The sequence below is a fragment of the Podarcis cretensis genome (assembly GCF_951804945.1).
Source record: "Podarcis cretensis genome assembly, chromosome: 12".
NCBI lineage: Eukaryota > Metazoa > Chordata > Lepidosauria > Squamata > Lacertidae > Podarcis > Podarcis cretensis.
Window position 1 is genome coordinate 29,947,835 of NC_137181.1, and position 14,551 is coordinate 29,962,385.

General features: G+C 41.5%; 1 protein-coding gene across 2 annotated transcripts in view; it reads right to left on the reverse strand.

The window, feature by feature from the left end:
• COL28A1 (collagen type XXVIII alpha 1 chain) overlaps positions 1–14,551 on the reverse strand; it is an 82,587-nt gene that overhangs the window by 29,146 nt on the left and 38,890 nt on the right. For both annotated transcript variants that reach the window (XM_079948159.1, XM_079948158.1), the window contains exons 12-24: positions 14,281–14,349; positions 14,095–14,163; positions 12,258–12,326; positions 9,740–9,808; positions 8,827–8,895; positions 8,211–8,279; positions 6,848–6,916; positions 6,339–6,410; positions 5,445–5,513; positions 4,128–4,199; positions 3,237–3,305; positions 3,065–3,133; positions 712–780 (exon numbers count right to left, since the gene is read on the reverse strand). In XM_079948159.1, coding sequence (XP_079804285.1) covers positions 712–780; positions 3,065–3,133; positions 3,237–3,305; positions 4,128–4,199; positions 5,445–5,513; positions 6,339–6,410; positions 6,848–6,916; positions 8,211–8,279; positions 8,827–8,895; positions 9,740–9,808; positions 12,258–12,326; positions 14,095–14,163; positions 14,281–14,349 — 903 coding nt within the window. The remainder of the gene's footprint in view (positions 1–711; positions 781–3,064; positions 3,134–3,236; positions 3,306–4,127; positions 4,200–5,444; positions 5,514–6,338; positions 6,411–6,847; positions 6,917–8,210; positions 8,280–8,826; positions 8,896–9,739; positions 9,809–12,257; positions 12,327–14,094; positions 14,164–14,280; positions 14,350–14,551) is intronic.

The following is a 14,551-nucleotide window of genomic DNA, read 5'->3' on the forward strand; positions in this document are numbered from 1 at the left end:
AAACATAAATAAGGCAGCCTAAGATTGTGCCAAGGGCAGAGAAGAGCACCAACCTTGAAAGGAGGAGAGACTGGAAAATGTCCTCACAAAAACAGACTGGTTAGCAAAAACGATTGAATATTTACATATTGCAAAGTTAACAGGGAGACTAAGAGGAAACACTATACAAAAAGTTAACAAGGAATGGATGAGATTTAAAGAATATCTCAAAATCTATACGGATAAGGTGGATCTCCTGACAGACATAGAATGATACTAAAAAACAAAGAAAACACATAGTAAAATCCATTTAGAAAAATAGAACAAACAAAAATGAAATGTGTGTGGATTAATAAATTGCAAAATAGCACAATAGAACAGTTGGAAGTCAAACATTGATGGTGTATTTATGTTGGGTAGGTATGTAGGTAATGTATGTTTCGCAGGTATGCATGTTTTGTATGGTATGGTTTGGTATGTATGGTATGTATGGTATGTATTGTATGACATTGTTTATATATAATAAAGGGAAGATTATTTTAAAAAGAAAAGAAAGGGGGAGAGACTCTTCTGGTCATTATGAACCTAAGAGGCATGCTGGAGCTCTGAAGGCACTTGAGATCCCGAAGGAGGTAAGGTGTGACGCTTCAGGACACTGAGGACAGTGTACTGTTCCAACCATTTACCTTTTACCTCTTACCTATCACAAATTAGAAGTGAAATTACACTTACTGGTGCACCCGGAAAGCCATCCCCCTTTGCTCCAGGAAGTCCAGGTGGCCCTGGTAAGCCTGGAGAACCCTGAAGACAAATAATGAACATCAATATAAATTATCTAAACATCATATTATTAACTCTTAACGTTGCCAGACTTCGATGTCTGCATGTGAGAAGGCAAAACTGCCATGTCACAGCACACACAGATTATGCCCGGGACAGAGAAGCTTCACCTTCCTGTTGTACTTCTGGTTGAAAAGGACTTGGGGAAGAAGGTGGAAGCTGTTGCTCATCGGGCAGAATACTACCAGGGAAAGTGTTTGTGATCTGGACATTGACAGCTAATTTGCAAGTTTGAGAACTGGCAATACTTGAGAACTGGCTTGCACCATAAGCCACAATGAACCGCATATCGCACTTGGGGAAATTCAGAAGTGGTATACGATATAGTGCACGGCAAGCTCCTCTTCCAAGAAGACGGGAGGAGCAGAAGTCATGCTGGACATGTCTGAGTCCTCAGGGTGTACCTAAAGGATTCCTCTGGTTTGTTGCCAGTGTTTTAAAATATCATGTAGTTTCCCCATTAATTATTTCAATAATGAAGGAAATCGGGGGCAAGGGGTCTTGTCTCTATTTTGACTTCCAAATTCCTGCACTGGGAAGAGTTGCCAAACAGATGTTCTCACTTTGTGAACAACCAAAATAGGATAACAATACCCTTCTCTTATGAACTGAGGATTTTGTCCCACATATTCCTCCCGATTTTAGAAGGCGTAAGTATTGCTGCATCTTCATTACACAATATCCTAAATCTGGCATCCACACCATCAAAAGGCTTTCATCAATTGATGGATTGTGGCATTTCAGACTGAGGGTGTCTGAATGCTCCCCTAAGTATGTTTAAAATAAATAAATAAATCTGTGTACATATAAAACTAGCATGTCAAGATTATTGCCATCGTAATTTATCTGTTTCTATCTTTCATTCCCTGAAAGTGAATACAGTGGTGCCCCGCAAGATGAAAAACTCGCTAGACGAAAGGGTTTTCCATTTTTCGAGGTGCTTCGCAAGACGAATTTCCCTATGGGCTTGCTTCGCAAGACGAAAACGTCTTGCGGATTTGCTTCCTTTTTCGTAAAACCGTTAATACCCGGGCAATCCGCGCTCCGCAAGACGAAAAAATCGCAAGACGAAGCGACTCGCGGAACAAATTAATTTCGTCTTGCGAGGCACCACTGTACATCAACCCATATTTACTAGAAATAGATAATATAAACCACATCTGAACTATGGACACTTTTCTCCTGACCCAAAACATAATGCACTTAAATAAAAACAAGTCCCCATCTTTGGGCATGTTCGGATGACCAGGGCCCATGGAATAGCAGCTTAAAAATTTCCTTCCTGGTGCCTGTAACTATAAGAAATCTGCCTAATATGTGGTTAACCGAAGTGTTTCCACTCCTCTACCTCCTGGGATTTCTGAAGGCCAAACTAGACATGCTGCTAAATGTGTCTTTGCGTTTAAAATGCAAGTGTTTACAATGTTGTTGTTGTTTTAAAAAAATAACTTTACAGTCGTACCTTGGAATCCGAACGCCTTGGCACTCGGACATTTTGGCTTCTGAACGCTGCAAACCCGAAAGTGAGTGTTCTGGTTTGCGAATGTCCTTTGGAAGCCGAATGTCCGGTGCAGCTTCTGATTGGCTCCAGGAGCTTCCTGCAGCCAATCGGAAACCACGCCTTGGTTTCTGAATGTTTTGGAAGTTGAACGGACTTCCAGAACGGATTCTGTTCGACTTTCGATGTACGACTTTATTGGGTAATCAAAATATTTTACAATGAATTGCAAGAAAGACTCAGATGGCAGCTTGCTATTATAAATCCATTGCACCTGGTTGGATATGACTTCAGATTCTGCTGACATCATAACATTGATTACTCAATTACTCAATTATTGATTACTCAATAAAGAAGGCCACTTAAGCTTGATATCACTTACTATTATTTTATTACTTACCCTTTACCCTAAGGCCCCAGGACAGGTTACAACAATTTAAAACACAAAATTAAAAACGATTCGAAAATGTACAAGTACAAAAAATGGTATTGCAACAAATAAGGTGGGTCCTGAAAACACACATTCCAGGTGTCAAAAGCCAGGATAAAGAGATGCATCTTTTTGCCAAAATCTAAATGGAAGCTTGCCAAAATCTAAATGGAAGCTTAGGGCTTCAGCATGTCTTTAACCAGCCCTGATCCTGCCCAACAAGCCTAAAAACACCCAATTTAGTATTTCTTTCTACTTCTTTGTATGTGGTCATATTGAATCATATTGCCAATATTTTGTTTTATTAAACTGCACACCTGAGGTCCCATGACTGAATTTCCAGGGTTTCCATCGCTCCCGGGAGGTCCTGCATATCCTTGCTCCCCCTAAGCATACACACAAAAGAACACATCTTTATTAAAGGATCACACAATTTTGGAGGAAAGTACCAGGATCAGGTGTTCCACATTGCTTTTTGGCATTATTTACCTTGGGGCCAGGAAGCCCACGAATGGAAGGTCCAGGGCTTCCAACTGAACCTTTGATACCAGATTCACCCTGCAGAAGAAATATATAATCAATGCATGTCTATATCATCAGCAACATATTCACACGATGACAAGGAGTCCTAAAGTACTGGCTTTCAAGAGGATCCTAAAACATTTTGCCTAGCTGCAAAATGTTGATTGGATTTCCAGTAATTGATTCCTGAATTCATTAGAAAGGACTTCAAGGGTCATCTCAGTTTTCTGAACTAAGGTTTTGGACCCACAACAATTGCTCTTCATCTCGATCATAGCATTTTTCAGGATAGCTACAATCTAGCAACTATTCTCTCATTTTGTTTCTTTTCTGCTAATTTTAATTTCAGTGGGATGCGTCTTTGGTGATGTAGCCTGTGCTCTCCCTTCGGTGTTTGTGATTGTGGAGAAGTCAGGTTCCATGTCTTCATTTGGAAATCAGCTAAGACCAGGGACCTCTCTGTCCACGCTGTTTGTCCATCGTTCATACCAATCAGCTGCCTGGTCCAGGGATGGGGAGTCTCAGGCCTAAGCGCTGAACGCAGGCCCTCAGACCTCTCTATGTGATCCTCAGGACTCTGCCCAAGACCACACCCTTCACTGGCTCTGACTTGCATTCTCCCTGAGTATTTCTGCCTGGTTATAATGTGTACATGACCTGTGGCCCTAGGAAGTTCAGCCCTGGAGCTGAAAAGTCTTTCCTACCTATGGCCAAGATAGTTGAGCACTAGCTTCTGCTACGTGGACTACGGTAGTCAAGTGCGTTACATGAATTGCATTTGATGCACTGCACACAGACAGGCTGTTAGCAGACAGAACCCACACAGAGAGAAGCAGCACAGAAATGAAAGTAACATACCTTTGGTCCCGGATCACCTGGCAAACCTCTTTGACCATCATTTCCTTTTGCTCCTCTTTGTCCCTCTTCACCCTAATTAATAAAATAAATAAAATAAACTGTGGCACAAAGCTATTTCCATCCAACATATATTTATGGGTTTTTAAAGAATATCTAAAATGAAAATTGATAATTGATGGGCCCTGAAGTGGTTAACTATCAATTCTACCCATGAATTTTTTTTTTTTAGGGCAGGTCTGCAAAATGGGGGGTGGGGTTCTTATAGGTCAACACAGTTTCCTTTGGGTTTTCATATGAAATCTGCCAGTCAGCTGCTGGACAACTGCAAGTGAAGTGTTTCTGAGCTGTCTCCACACAATGGTCACATACTGATGAGCGTCAGTGGTCCCAGAGAAGAGCAGAAGGATAGAAGGAGCTCCAGAAACAACAGACCGTGAGGTCAAACTTCTAGATTAATGCCTTTGCCCAGTATTTCATTAATGAGTCTCCGGGAGGAAAAAGCAGCCTAATTTTTCAGTTGGACGAACATTCATTTCAATGAAAATTCTGGTGTTAACTTTCAGAATACACTATTAATATTTCATTATCTTGTAATTTTATTCTTCCTGTTTTTAGTGCAGATAGAGTGAACCTACAGATCAGAGCTTGCCACAACCAGCCCTGTGGAATCTTTCTTCTTTATGAGGGCCACTTACTTTTAAGGATAAGGAAGGTGCTGTGATGTTTTTATTGCAGCAATCTGTATGTGATCTTTTATTTGTATATATTGTACAGGTATTGGTATATATACAAACGTGTACTTATATTAATTTCATTATTAATGTCCTGTCTTGTTGATAACTGCCTGTTCTGTGTTACTTCTTCAAATCTTGGAGTCCCCTTCTTTTCTCAATTAATAAAATCTGCTATTAAAAAGAAAAACTTTCAGAAGGATGTGCACACTTGGAAGTTCTTGTAGTTTTAGCTAGAGCCCCTTCCTGACTTGAAACTAGAGCCCCTTCCTGACATGAATTGTGTGTAGAACAAATGCAGGTAGGAATGCAGAGGGACATCATAGCAGTGGAAGCATTTGCCTGTGGACTTCGCAAGTTCAATTCCCCATCTGTGCGGGTGCATAAGTGTATCTCTACACAGTTGGGAAGACTTGCAGCCCACAAGAACTCTATCCAGTTTTGTTTTCATAAGCAATATTGAAAACAATTGAACTATGGAATATTAGTGATTTACAGGTGTCAGTCCTACAACTTCCTTCACTGAGAGAGAGAGATTTTACTTCACTCACTCTCACACTTCTAAAACACATTTATTCAATCTTACCTTTGGACCCACCTCGCCCTTTCCAGGAATTCCCTCTGGGCCTCTTGGGCCAGGTAATCCTTGTTCCCCCTAAAAAAAATAAAAAGAGGGTATTAATTTTCACACAGCAGTTATTTGCCTTATTGATTTATGCTCCACCTTTCAGTAAACTGCATTTCCAGTGCAGCTTAAATACTTCCTATAGATACAATAAAATACAAAGGGGAAACACAACAATCTGAAACAGGAAAATCTCAGCAGCACAAGACATCTGGAGGACAGCCATAGCTCAGGGGTAGAGCATCTGTTTTGCATGCAGATGGTCCCAGGCACAATCACAGGTATCTCTAGGTAGTGTTGGAAGCAGCTGAGAGCCAGTGAGATGTAGTGGATAGAGTGTCAGACTAGGACCTGAAAGACCAGGGTTCAAATCCCCACTAGACTATGAAGCTCACTAGGTGACCTTGGGCCAGTCACCATCTTCTTTCAGTCTAATGTACCTCGCAGGGTTCTTGTGAGGATTAAATGAGGAGAAGAATCATGTGTACCACCTTGAGTTCCTTGGAGATAAAGGTGGGATATAGATAGTAAATAAATACATGGTATAAAGCCTCTCTCTTTTTATTATTTTCCTCAATCTCTACCTTACTGTACGTTAATTTCCTAAATTATCCTCCAATTACATGGCAGCCCTACTGAGGGTATTGTCATTCTTGCTCTGAGAAAAGGCCATGGGCTGTGCTCCCTCACATTCCCCTTCCATTATACCACTGCAGGGGGCACAAATAAGATTTTGCAGGTCGAAAGCCGAAACCGCAGGTCTTTATGCTGAGGAATGGTTTGTCAAGGGTGAGTACACTGCAAACCGAACTTGGACCTTTTGTTTTAGACAAGCAACTGACAAAATGGTGTTACCTTTTTCCCAGATCCTCCTGACAGACCTGGCTTCCCACTTTCTCCTGGAAATCCTGGTCTTCCTGGTTCTCCCTTTGGAAGAAGGTTTTTAAAAAAACAAGTTGGAACACACCATTGGATCAGTTGGGGAAGGATGCTTTTTCGTTTTTATCCTACAGTGTGGTCTAGTGGGCAAAGCATAGGTTGTTTGAATATCTGTTCCTTATTTTAACTTCCCTTGATAATGTCAACAATCAGTGAGGCACTGATGCTTTATGGACCACTACTTCTGCACATTTTGTCAAAAATAGCACTGCTATTAATAGTTGAGCTATTAGCAATTGGTGCAACTGGAATATATCTGGTACCTATACCAGAATTCCAAAAGTATCACAAGAAGTAGCCATCAGTGTTACAAAGCTGAACTATCAGGGAGCGAGGCACACCACTGGAAGGAAGCTCTGGAACTCAATTTCCTTTAAAAAGGCAGTTTTAAAACATTTAGATACAAGTGTTCAAAACAGGCTCACTTTAGGTCCAGGCTGTCCAATTCCTGTTGGTCCAATTTCTCCTTTTGGTCCAGATGCACCCTCTTGTCCCTTAGAAAAACAAAAGTATTTATATTGAGCATACTAAGTAACATTTTCTCCTAATTTCCTATTAATGTAGGGTGTGTGTATGTGTGTGTACTCATTCAACAGCCCTTCCTTCAACAGGTTCTCAGAGCACCTAACAACAAGTTAAACTTACAGTAAAACAAACTAAAGCATGATGAAAGCAGTCAACAGAATTAAAATCCCAAGAGAGAGACTGAAGGTAAAATGGTGCCAAGCTTCTCTCAGGAGAGCATTCCACAGTCTTGGTGCTACCACTGAGTAGGCCCTTTCAGCTATACCCATCCGCTGAAGGGGGGTCAACTGAAGAACAGCCTCTGTTGAAGATCTTAAGGGTGCAGGCAGGCAACTGAGTCCAGATAGCATGAGCACACAACACTGGTCCTTTTTCACCTTCACTGACTTCCCATACATTTCCACATCCCAATCAAAGTGCTGGTTTTAGCCTGCACCCTTTGGAATCCAAATACCTGAAGGCAGTGGTTCCCAGAAACTGAACTAATTATGGCGGAGACAGGTCAGAACAGAAACCGCTGCCTTAATGCATCCCTAGCTGCAGTGATCGTTCCATTTCTAAAACACGGCATTGTGCGTTTTGAGGCAAGAACACTCCTCCAATACAACAGAGGGGAAGCTTTAAGTGCTGGTCAGAATGTGGTCATGTACATGTCTTTGAGATCACCCACCGATATTGTGGATGTTTCCCACAAAGATCAAGGATGGAATGTGGCTCAAAAGAGAGAGAACTGTGTTTTCTTTCCATTGCTCCCATCAAATAACATCCTTCAAGAAATGTTTTATCTTTGACCAGGAAGTTGGTCTGATGAGTATCTGGGCACACACTTCCCAGCTCTTGATTTTCAGTCAGTCATGGAAATGCAGATGTAGTAGCAGATCACAGAAATTGTAATTTTCTACTAGTAGGGTTGCCATATGTCCTCTTTTCCCAGGACACATCCTCTTTTCCATGGGTAGAGTTGTCAACCATTGTTAAACGTAGATGTCGGCAAATGTGTCCTTTTTTTTGCTCTTCAAAATATGGCAACCCAGAAGCCTATCCATTATGATGGCTTAGGTGGATAAGAATGGGCTTATCAAAACAGATATGGTTCAAAACCTATAATTTACTAAGATTTATGTCAAGTCCTTGTAAGGGTCAAATAAACACAATGAGGCAGCCATGTGTATGGTATCTTTGTGTAGCAATGGACAAATCTGAAACTGAATCTGATTCCCCCCCCCCATTGTACAATACATTTATTCCAAGTTCAGTACATACCTTTGGTCCAGGCAGACCGAGGCCTCGTGACCCTTTCACCCCAGGCACACCTTTTGGACCTTGAATGCCCTAAAGAGATAAAACTATGAAGTTAATCAGAACTGCCCGTCCTTAGACGCTAGAGATCCTAAAAATAAAGCCAAGGGGAGTGACCTTAAAAGCTTTAGTCACAAGGAAAGGTAGGTCACAAAAGCATATTGTGATTTTGTGTGCACACCGACAGGCATGCAGGGTAACTTGTAAGTTCAACGCAATCTTAAGACTTTCCCTATTCCCCCCCCATTAAAAATTCTATTAAATTCTAGCCTTTCTTTTATCTCATATTTTGTATTATAAACCTGGAAGAACAGAGTGGCAGTTGTTGTTGTTGTTAAGGCTATGTGTTCTACATGATCTGTTCACACATGACTTGTATGCTAAAAGCATAATCCAAACATGGAAGTGAATCAGGACTGGGCAATGACTTCCAAATGGCTCAATAAATCTTTTCCTGGCTATGGTTGCATAATGTTCTCATCCTCAACAGGAATCACATATCCACAATTCCTTCTCAGATTTGTTCATAAGTCAACCAAATACCTGGTCAAAAGTAGGTAGTCCCCTGATGTACATTTACCTGCTTTCCTTGGATGCCAGTTCCAGGTGGTCCCATTATGCCCTGTGGTCCATCCATCCCTCGTTCACCCTGCATGAAAATATGGTCTCTCCTATAAGTTATTGCTTTAGTCAAGGCATTCTTCGTCATCTTCATCACCATACTATTTTTAAGTTTATAATGCCTTTCCCACATTCTTGCACATTGGCTCACAAGCTATTCAAGAGGAACATCTCCCGGGGGGAAAGATCATGGGATAGAGAACATTTGGGGAAAGAATGAGACCTAGTCAGGACAAAATGATATGAAAAAATGTGGTCATGACATCATGGTCATGACATTGGATGTCACAATAAATCATGTTGGGAACAAACATAACCTCCCACCAGTCTCAAACACTTCCACCTCCTCATTTATTCCTCTAGCATGCCTACAAGTTCAGGAACTTTTGCTTCCACGTCGCTTGTCACGTCAACCAAATCTGACAAACCATAGTAAATATCAACTATGGTTTTATTGAATCAAGCCAACTCCAAATTGTGATTTAGGAAGCCACCTGACTTTAAACAAACCACAGTGATTAAACACATGCAGTTTGCGGCTAATCAAAATCATCAGTGAAAGCTTTCAGCTTCCTCCCCACAGCCATGCCAGAAAAGAAGTTAAGAGGGGGACTGTGCAAGTCTGGAGGGTACGGGGAAGCTAGGCTCATTTCCATCACAACAAACCACAGTCTACTATTATACCTGAACACAGACATTATGTAGGCTCTCTCACAATCAAGACAACTATTCATTACACTTTTCCTGCATTCATTACATTGAATTTCTTCTTTGTCCTTCAGACTCCTAGGGCACCATCTTCATATAAGCTTTAATTCTACTGGTTCAGCACTGCAGCAGACAATTTATACCCTCTGTTCTACACATCATACCTTATCTCCTTTGATAGAGGGTCCTGGTGCTCCAACAGGTCCTGCTGGCCCTTCAGAACCTTTGTCACCCTGAAAACACATGACATTAGCATTGAATTAAGCTTTGGGGGGGGCATTCCTTCAGGACTGCTGCAAATGCACACATGTAAGAATCAGATTAGAATCAGATATGGCCAGGCATCAACTACTTCACAGCAAGGTTCAGTTCTTTAACCCCTAGATTATTTATATACAGGCAACAACTGATTTATGCGTATCCTCTCTAGTAGTTAAATGTCCACTAGTAGCGAAATAAAACAGGCATAGCAATATTGAAGTAGTAGGACACATACAGCAATATTGAAGTGGGGTAAGCATTTAGTTTCAGTCTAGACACTGTAAAAGTTGGAGGCAACTTTTCAGTTAGAGTACGTGGAATGCAATATTTGCATTCTGGAGGGAAAAATATTGTAGAAAAACAAATGAGTTCTCTCAAGCCACAGGAGGTTGTGGCTCTTCCAGTACATATCTGCTAGGACAGGATATATGTGGGAACAGGACAATAAAAACTGCTTTTATTTCCACAGTTAATCACTTTTGTATTTTTAAACTTGTATGTTAATGAGTAGGTTGTTTAATTTTCCAGAAACTGCTAATGGTTTATGAAGATGCAAGTCTCCACAGAGATTTAGTCTAGCATTCTTTGATGTTAGACTTTCCCACAGCCCTGTTTTTAGCATATGCGCCGCTGGGGTGCAAAGATCCACCCAGTGCCCCCAAATTTAGTTTAGCCCCCAAATTAATTTATATTATGCTTATGTCAGACACCACGCTTACGCCTTATCTCTTGTTGTGAATGACAAGCGCCGCTATTGTGAATGACAAGCGCGCTGTGTCTTTGGTAAATGAGCGCACAAAGTCGGAAGTCCTTTAGTGTAACCGTAGATATACATTTCGGTAATTACTAGGTATATACGTATTTTGTCTTTCTAGCTAGATCAAAATTATTTATTATTTCATAACAGGTAGAAGCTTGGGCAGTTTCAGCGGTGGGTGCCTGGCACCCCCCAGAATTCAGCACCCAGGTGCCCCACACCCCTTACACCCCCAGGTAAAGACAGCCCTGCTTTCCCAACATGCAAATGGTGTCGTCTTTTAGGGTGAAGAATGAGTGGCATGAAGATGCTGAGAAAACAGGTCTGCTTTGAGAGCAGGAGGACAGCTGGGGCTGCTAAGGACAGCTGGGTTCCTGCTGGTCTCATTGAAGTTACAAAAGGAAGCCACTTCAGACAGGAAATCACAACCTAAACAGAGAGCTCATGATGCCATATCAAGGTCCCAGAGACACTGTGGGGGCATTAAAACAATGGATGCCAGCCACAGCCACTCAGGCTCCAAAGGAGTGCTGAGAGGACCACTGACCTCAGATCACTGCAGATGGATTCTGGATTTGCTGGAGACTCAGCTGTGGGCTCTCCTATGGATTTGGGCTATTGACCATGTTACCAACCCACGAAATTTGATCCATATACCCAGTGCCATTTTTCTAGAAAAAGAGGTGCCAGAACTCACCATGAACACCTCCCTGTTCTCTTAGAATGGCAATGGCACACACCTGAAAGGTGCTGGAACCGAGTTCTGGTGAGTTCCGACTGAACAAAAGCTCTGCATGTACCACGGACACACAAATCCTTTGTGTAACAAATCAAAGAGCATTTGATTTATTGGTTTGCTTCTGATATTTTTATCCCACTTTGCTACAGAAAAAATAAAACCAAGCCTTTGTTGTAGGCATTTCCTCGACTGCATGGATATTATTGGGCTAGGTCAAACAATTCCCCTTTCTGAATAAACTTGGAGCAGGGACTGGTGCTTTGGGATGCAGGCCTAGTACAGAGATCCTTTGAATTAATGGTTCATAACAATCGCCAGGCTGTTAATACTAATTGGCCTGAGGGAGAAGAATGCTAACTGCCTGCGATGAAGTCACATAGGCCTGGTGTTTGGTAACATAAATCTAGGGAATAGGAATCAGCACAGACCCAACAAGGCAGCAACAGAAGAAACTGAAGGATTGGGGAAAGAGTGTTTTGAGAGGCAGGAACTGTCAATAACATCTGGCTGATGAGGTCTACAAGACCCAAGGAAAGCCCTGTTTGAAGAAGGATTAAGAGAAAACAGTAGTGTTTTTTTAGAATTTAGTTATTTTAGGATGTTTTAACTGTTGTCAGATTTTCACTATGAAAGTTGTTTGTTAACAACACAGAGTTGACCAGAGATATTGATGGCTACTGAGGCATTCTCACACGTATTCCTGAACAGAAAAGATAAACTTCACTCCCAACCTCCTTAAATGGTAACCCTGGGACAAAGTGAGGAAATACAGTACTAACATATTTTAGACAAAGGAAGGGAAAGTTGTGGCAAGAAGACATAGAAGAACCAAATGCACGCCTAGTAATTCACTCAAAGAAGTGGAGCGTGAGGTAATAAATCGAGTGAACTGGAAATCCTGAAATTTTTTGACTGAAACATTTACCTTCTGTCCTGGAACTCCTTCTCCTGGTGGACCTCTTTCACCTTGCATGCCCTCAGGACCACGTGGACCCTGGAGGTGAATGGACAAATGGTCTTTAGAGGCTGTGATGCAAAGCCCTATCGCTCTCTGAGCTACACCTGGATCCCACAGTACATGAAAGAGTTTCCCTCCAGTTTCTTCAAAGTTACAAAATGCATCACAGGGATATGAGGTGTGAACTGTATTTCCACATCAGGGCTTAACTGGATGCTATTAGCAAATCACATTTGGCTTTTTAACAACTAAGCAGGGATGGGCTCATCTGTCAGTTTCAGTTTCTTGTTTATCCAACCTTAAGTTCGGTTCACATTTCCACATCAGTTCGTGCATTTTACTTTAAGTAGTCTTCATGTAGCCCCCAACATTTTAGCATATTCCTAACATACATGTTTTTCTATGTCATTTTTGCCTAACATACACTTTTCTGCAACCCAGTTTCCTCTAATATAATGCATTTTTGCATGTGGCTTTGACCAACTGCCAACCTAGCAGTTCGAAAGCACATCAAAGTGCAAGTAGATAAATAGGTACTGCTCCGGTGGGAAGGTAAACAGCGTTTCCGTGCGCTGCTCTGGTTCACCAGAAGCAGCTTAGTCAAGCTGGCCACATGACCTGGAAGCTGTACGCTGGCTCCCTCGGCCAATAAAGCGAGATGACCCCAGAGTTGTTCGCGACTGGACTTAACTGTCAGGGGTCCTTTACCTTTACCTTTTGACCAATATATGCATTTATATGCACACTTCACCCTAGGCATTTTTGTATACATTCCTTGGCTGGGGAGCTGCACTGTAAAATTTGGAGAGGTGCAAATTGTGAAGGAGGGCTGCATTTCAGTTCGTGTATTGTTTCGAAAAGTAGTAGTAGTAGTAATAATAATAATAATAATAATAATACCCTGCCCATCTGACTGGGTTGCCCGAAATTAGGTAGGTTCATCTTTCAATGTGAACAGAATTGATTTTCTTCCCCAGCCCAAAACCATGTGAAGTTAGGTCTCCATGCTTAAGACACTAGAGGAAGCTACTCTGCAAAATTTCATGCATGCACTAAATCCCCTGCATGCATGCCAGAGACTTGGGTTGGGATCAAGAATATACACTCCATTAAAGCTGCTAAAGCTATAGTTAATATTTCAAGTATACAGCCATCAGAATACGAGGTGGGGGAAATAAGGCCCTTAACAAAAGTAACAACCTAAGACTCCTTGGTTTTCAATAGGTCTGCTCTAAGCATGATGAAGCCTTGAGCCCTTGCCATTTTTTGCTGGCAACAAAACAGCACTGAATACAGTACATCAAGAATACAAGATGTGAAAAAATGAATAAGTGCTCTATAATCAACGATGTTTTGGGCAAATTATATGATCCTAAGGAAAACACATTGCCTCTATTGAAATGCATGGGGCAGTCTTGCAGACGGTAGAATTCCACATCAGAGCTCCAGTGGCCATGTCAAATGGGTGAATTTAATATACCAAACTAGAAAGTTCTGCACAAGTCCCCTTGAAATGACTCCATTCAATTGAATGGGACTCATACAGGAGAGGTGCCCAGTGCACTTGTGTCCAGCTAAAATGCAGAAATTCTTTAACAGTATGTTATTTTTAATTCTCAGTCTCATTTTGATCCCTTGCACATCTTTCTTTTGCAGGAAGCAGAAAACCTATGGTTTACTTTTGTTTTTGTTCATTACTCTTCATAATGAATCAATACACATTGCCACTGCATTTCAATCAGCTAGACCCAAAAATTCCAACAGTGTAGAAAAAAACTCTGAAAAACTTGACTGTTTTACTTACTGTTAAGCCTGGCTCACCAATCCCAATAGGTCCTGGAAGCCCGATTCTTCCTTCCTGACCTCTGTCACCCTTGTAAAATTAAAGGATAAGAATTTAAAGGAAGGTGTTGCTGTTCTGAATGCAACACAGTCCAATAACCATTGATGTTTCCATGAGCATATTACCAATGTTGATCTTATACATTACCTTAGGTCCTGGATATCCAATTCCCTGGGCTCCAGCAGGGCCATAAGGACCAGCTGGGCCTGGCTCCCCCTTAAAAGGAGCAGAAATAAACAAATGAGTAGTCTGTAGAGCGGCAAACAATGTGAATTAGAAATTCCATTTAATGAATTCGTGATCCATAGTACCCAGGCTGAGAACCGTGTTCATTTGATCCTTTACAATCCCATAGGACTTTGAGTACAAGGATCGAGCAAAATGGCTTCTAGGAATTGCTGCGTTTCCTCAAGCTCTA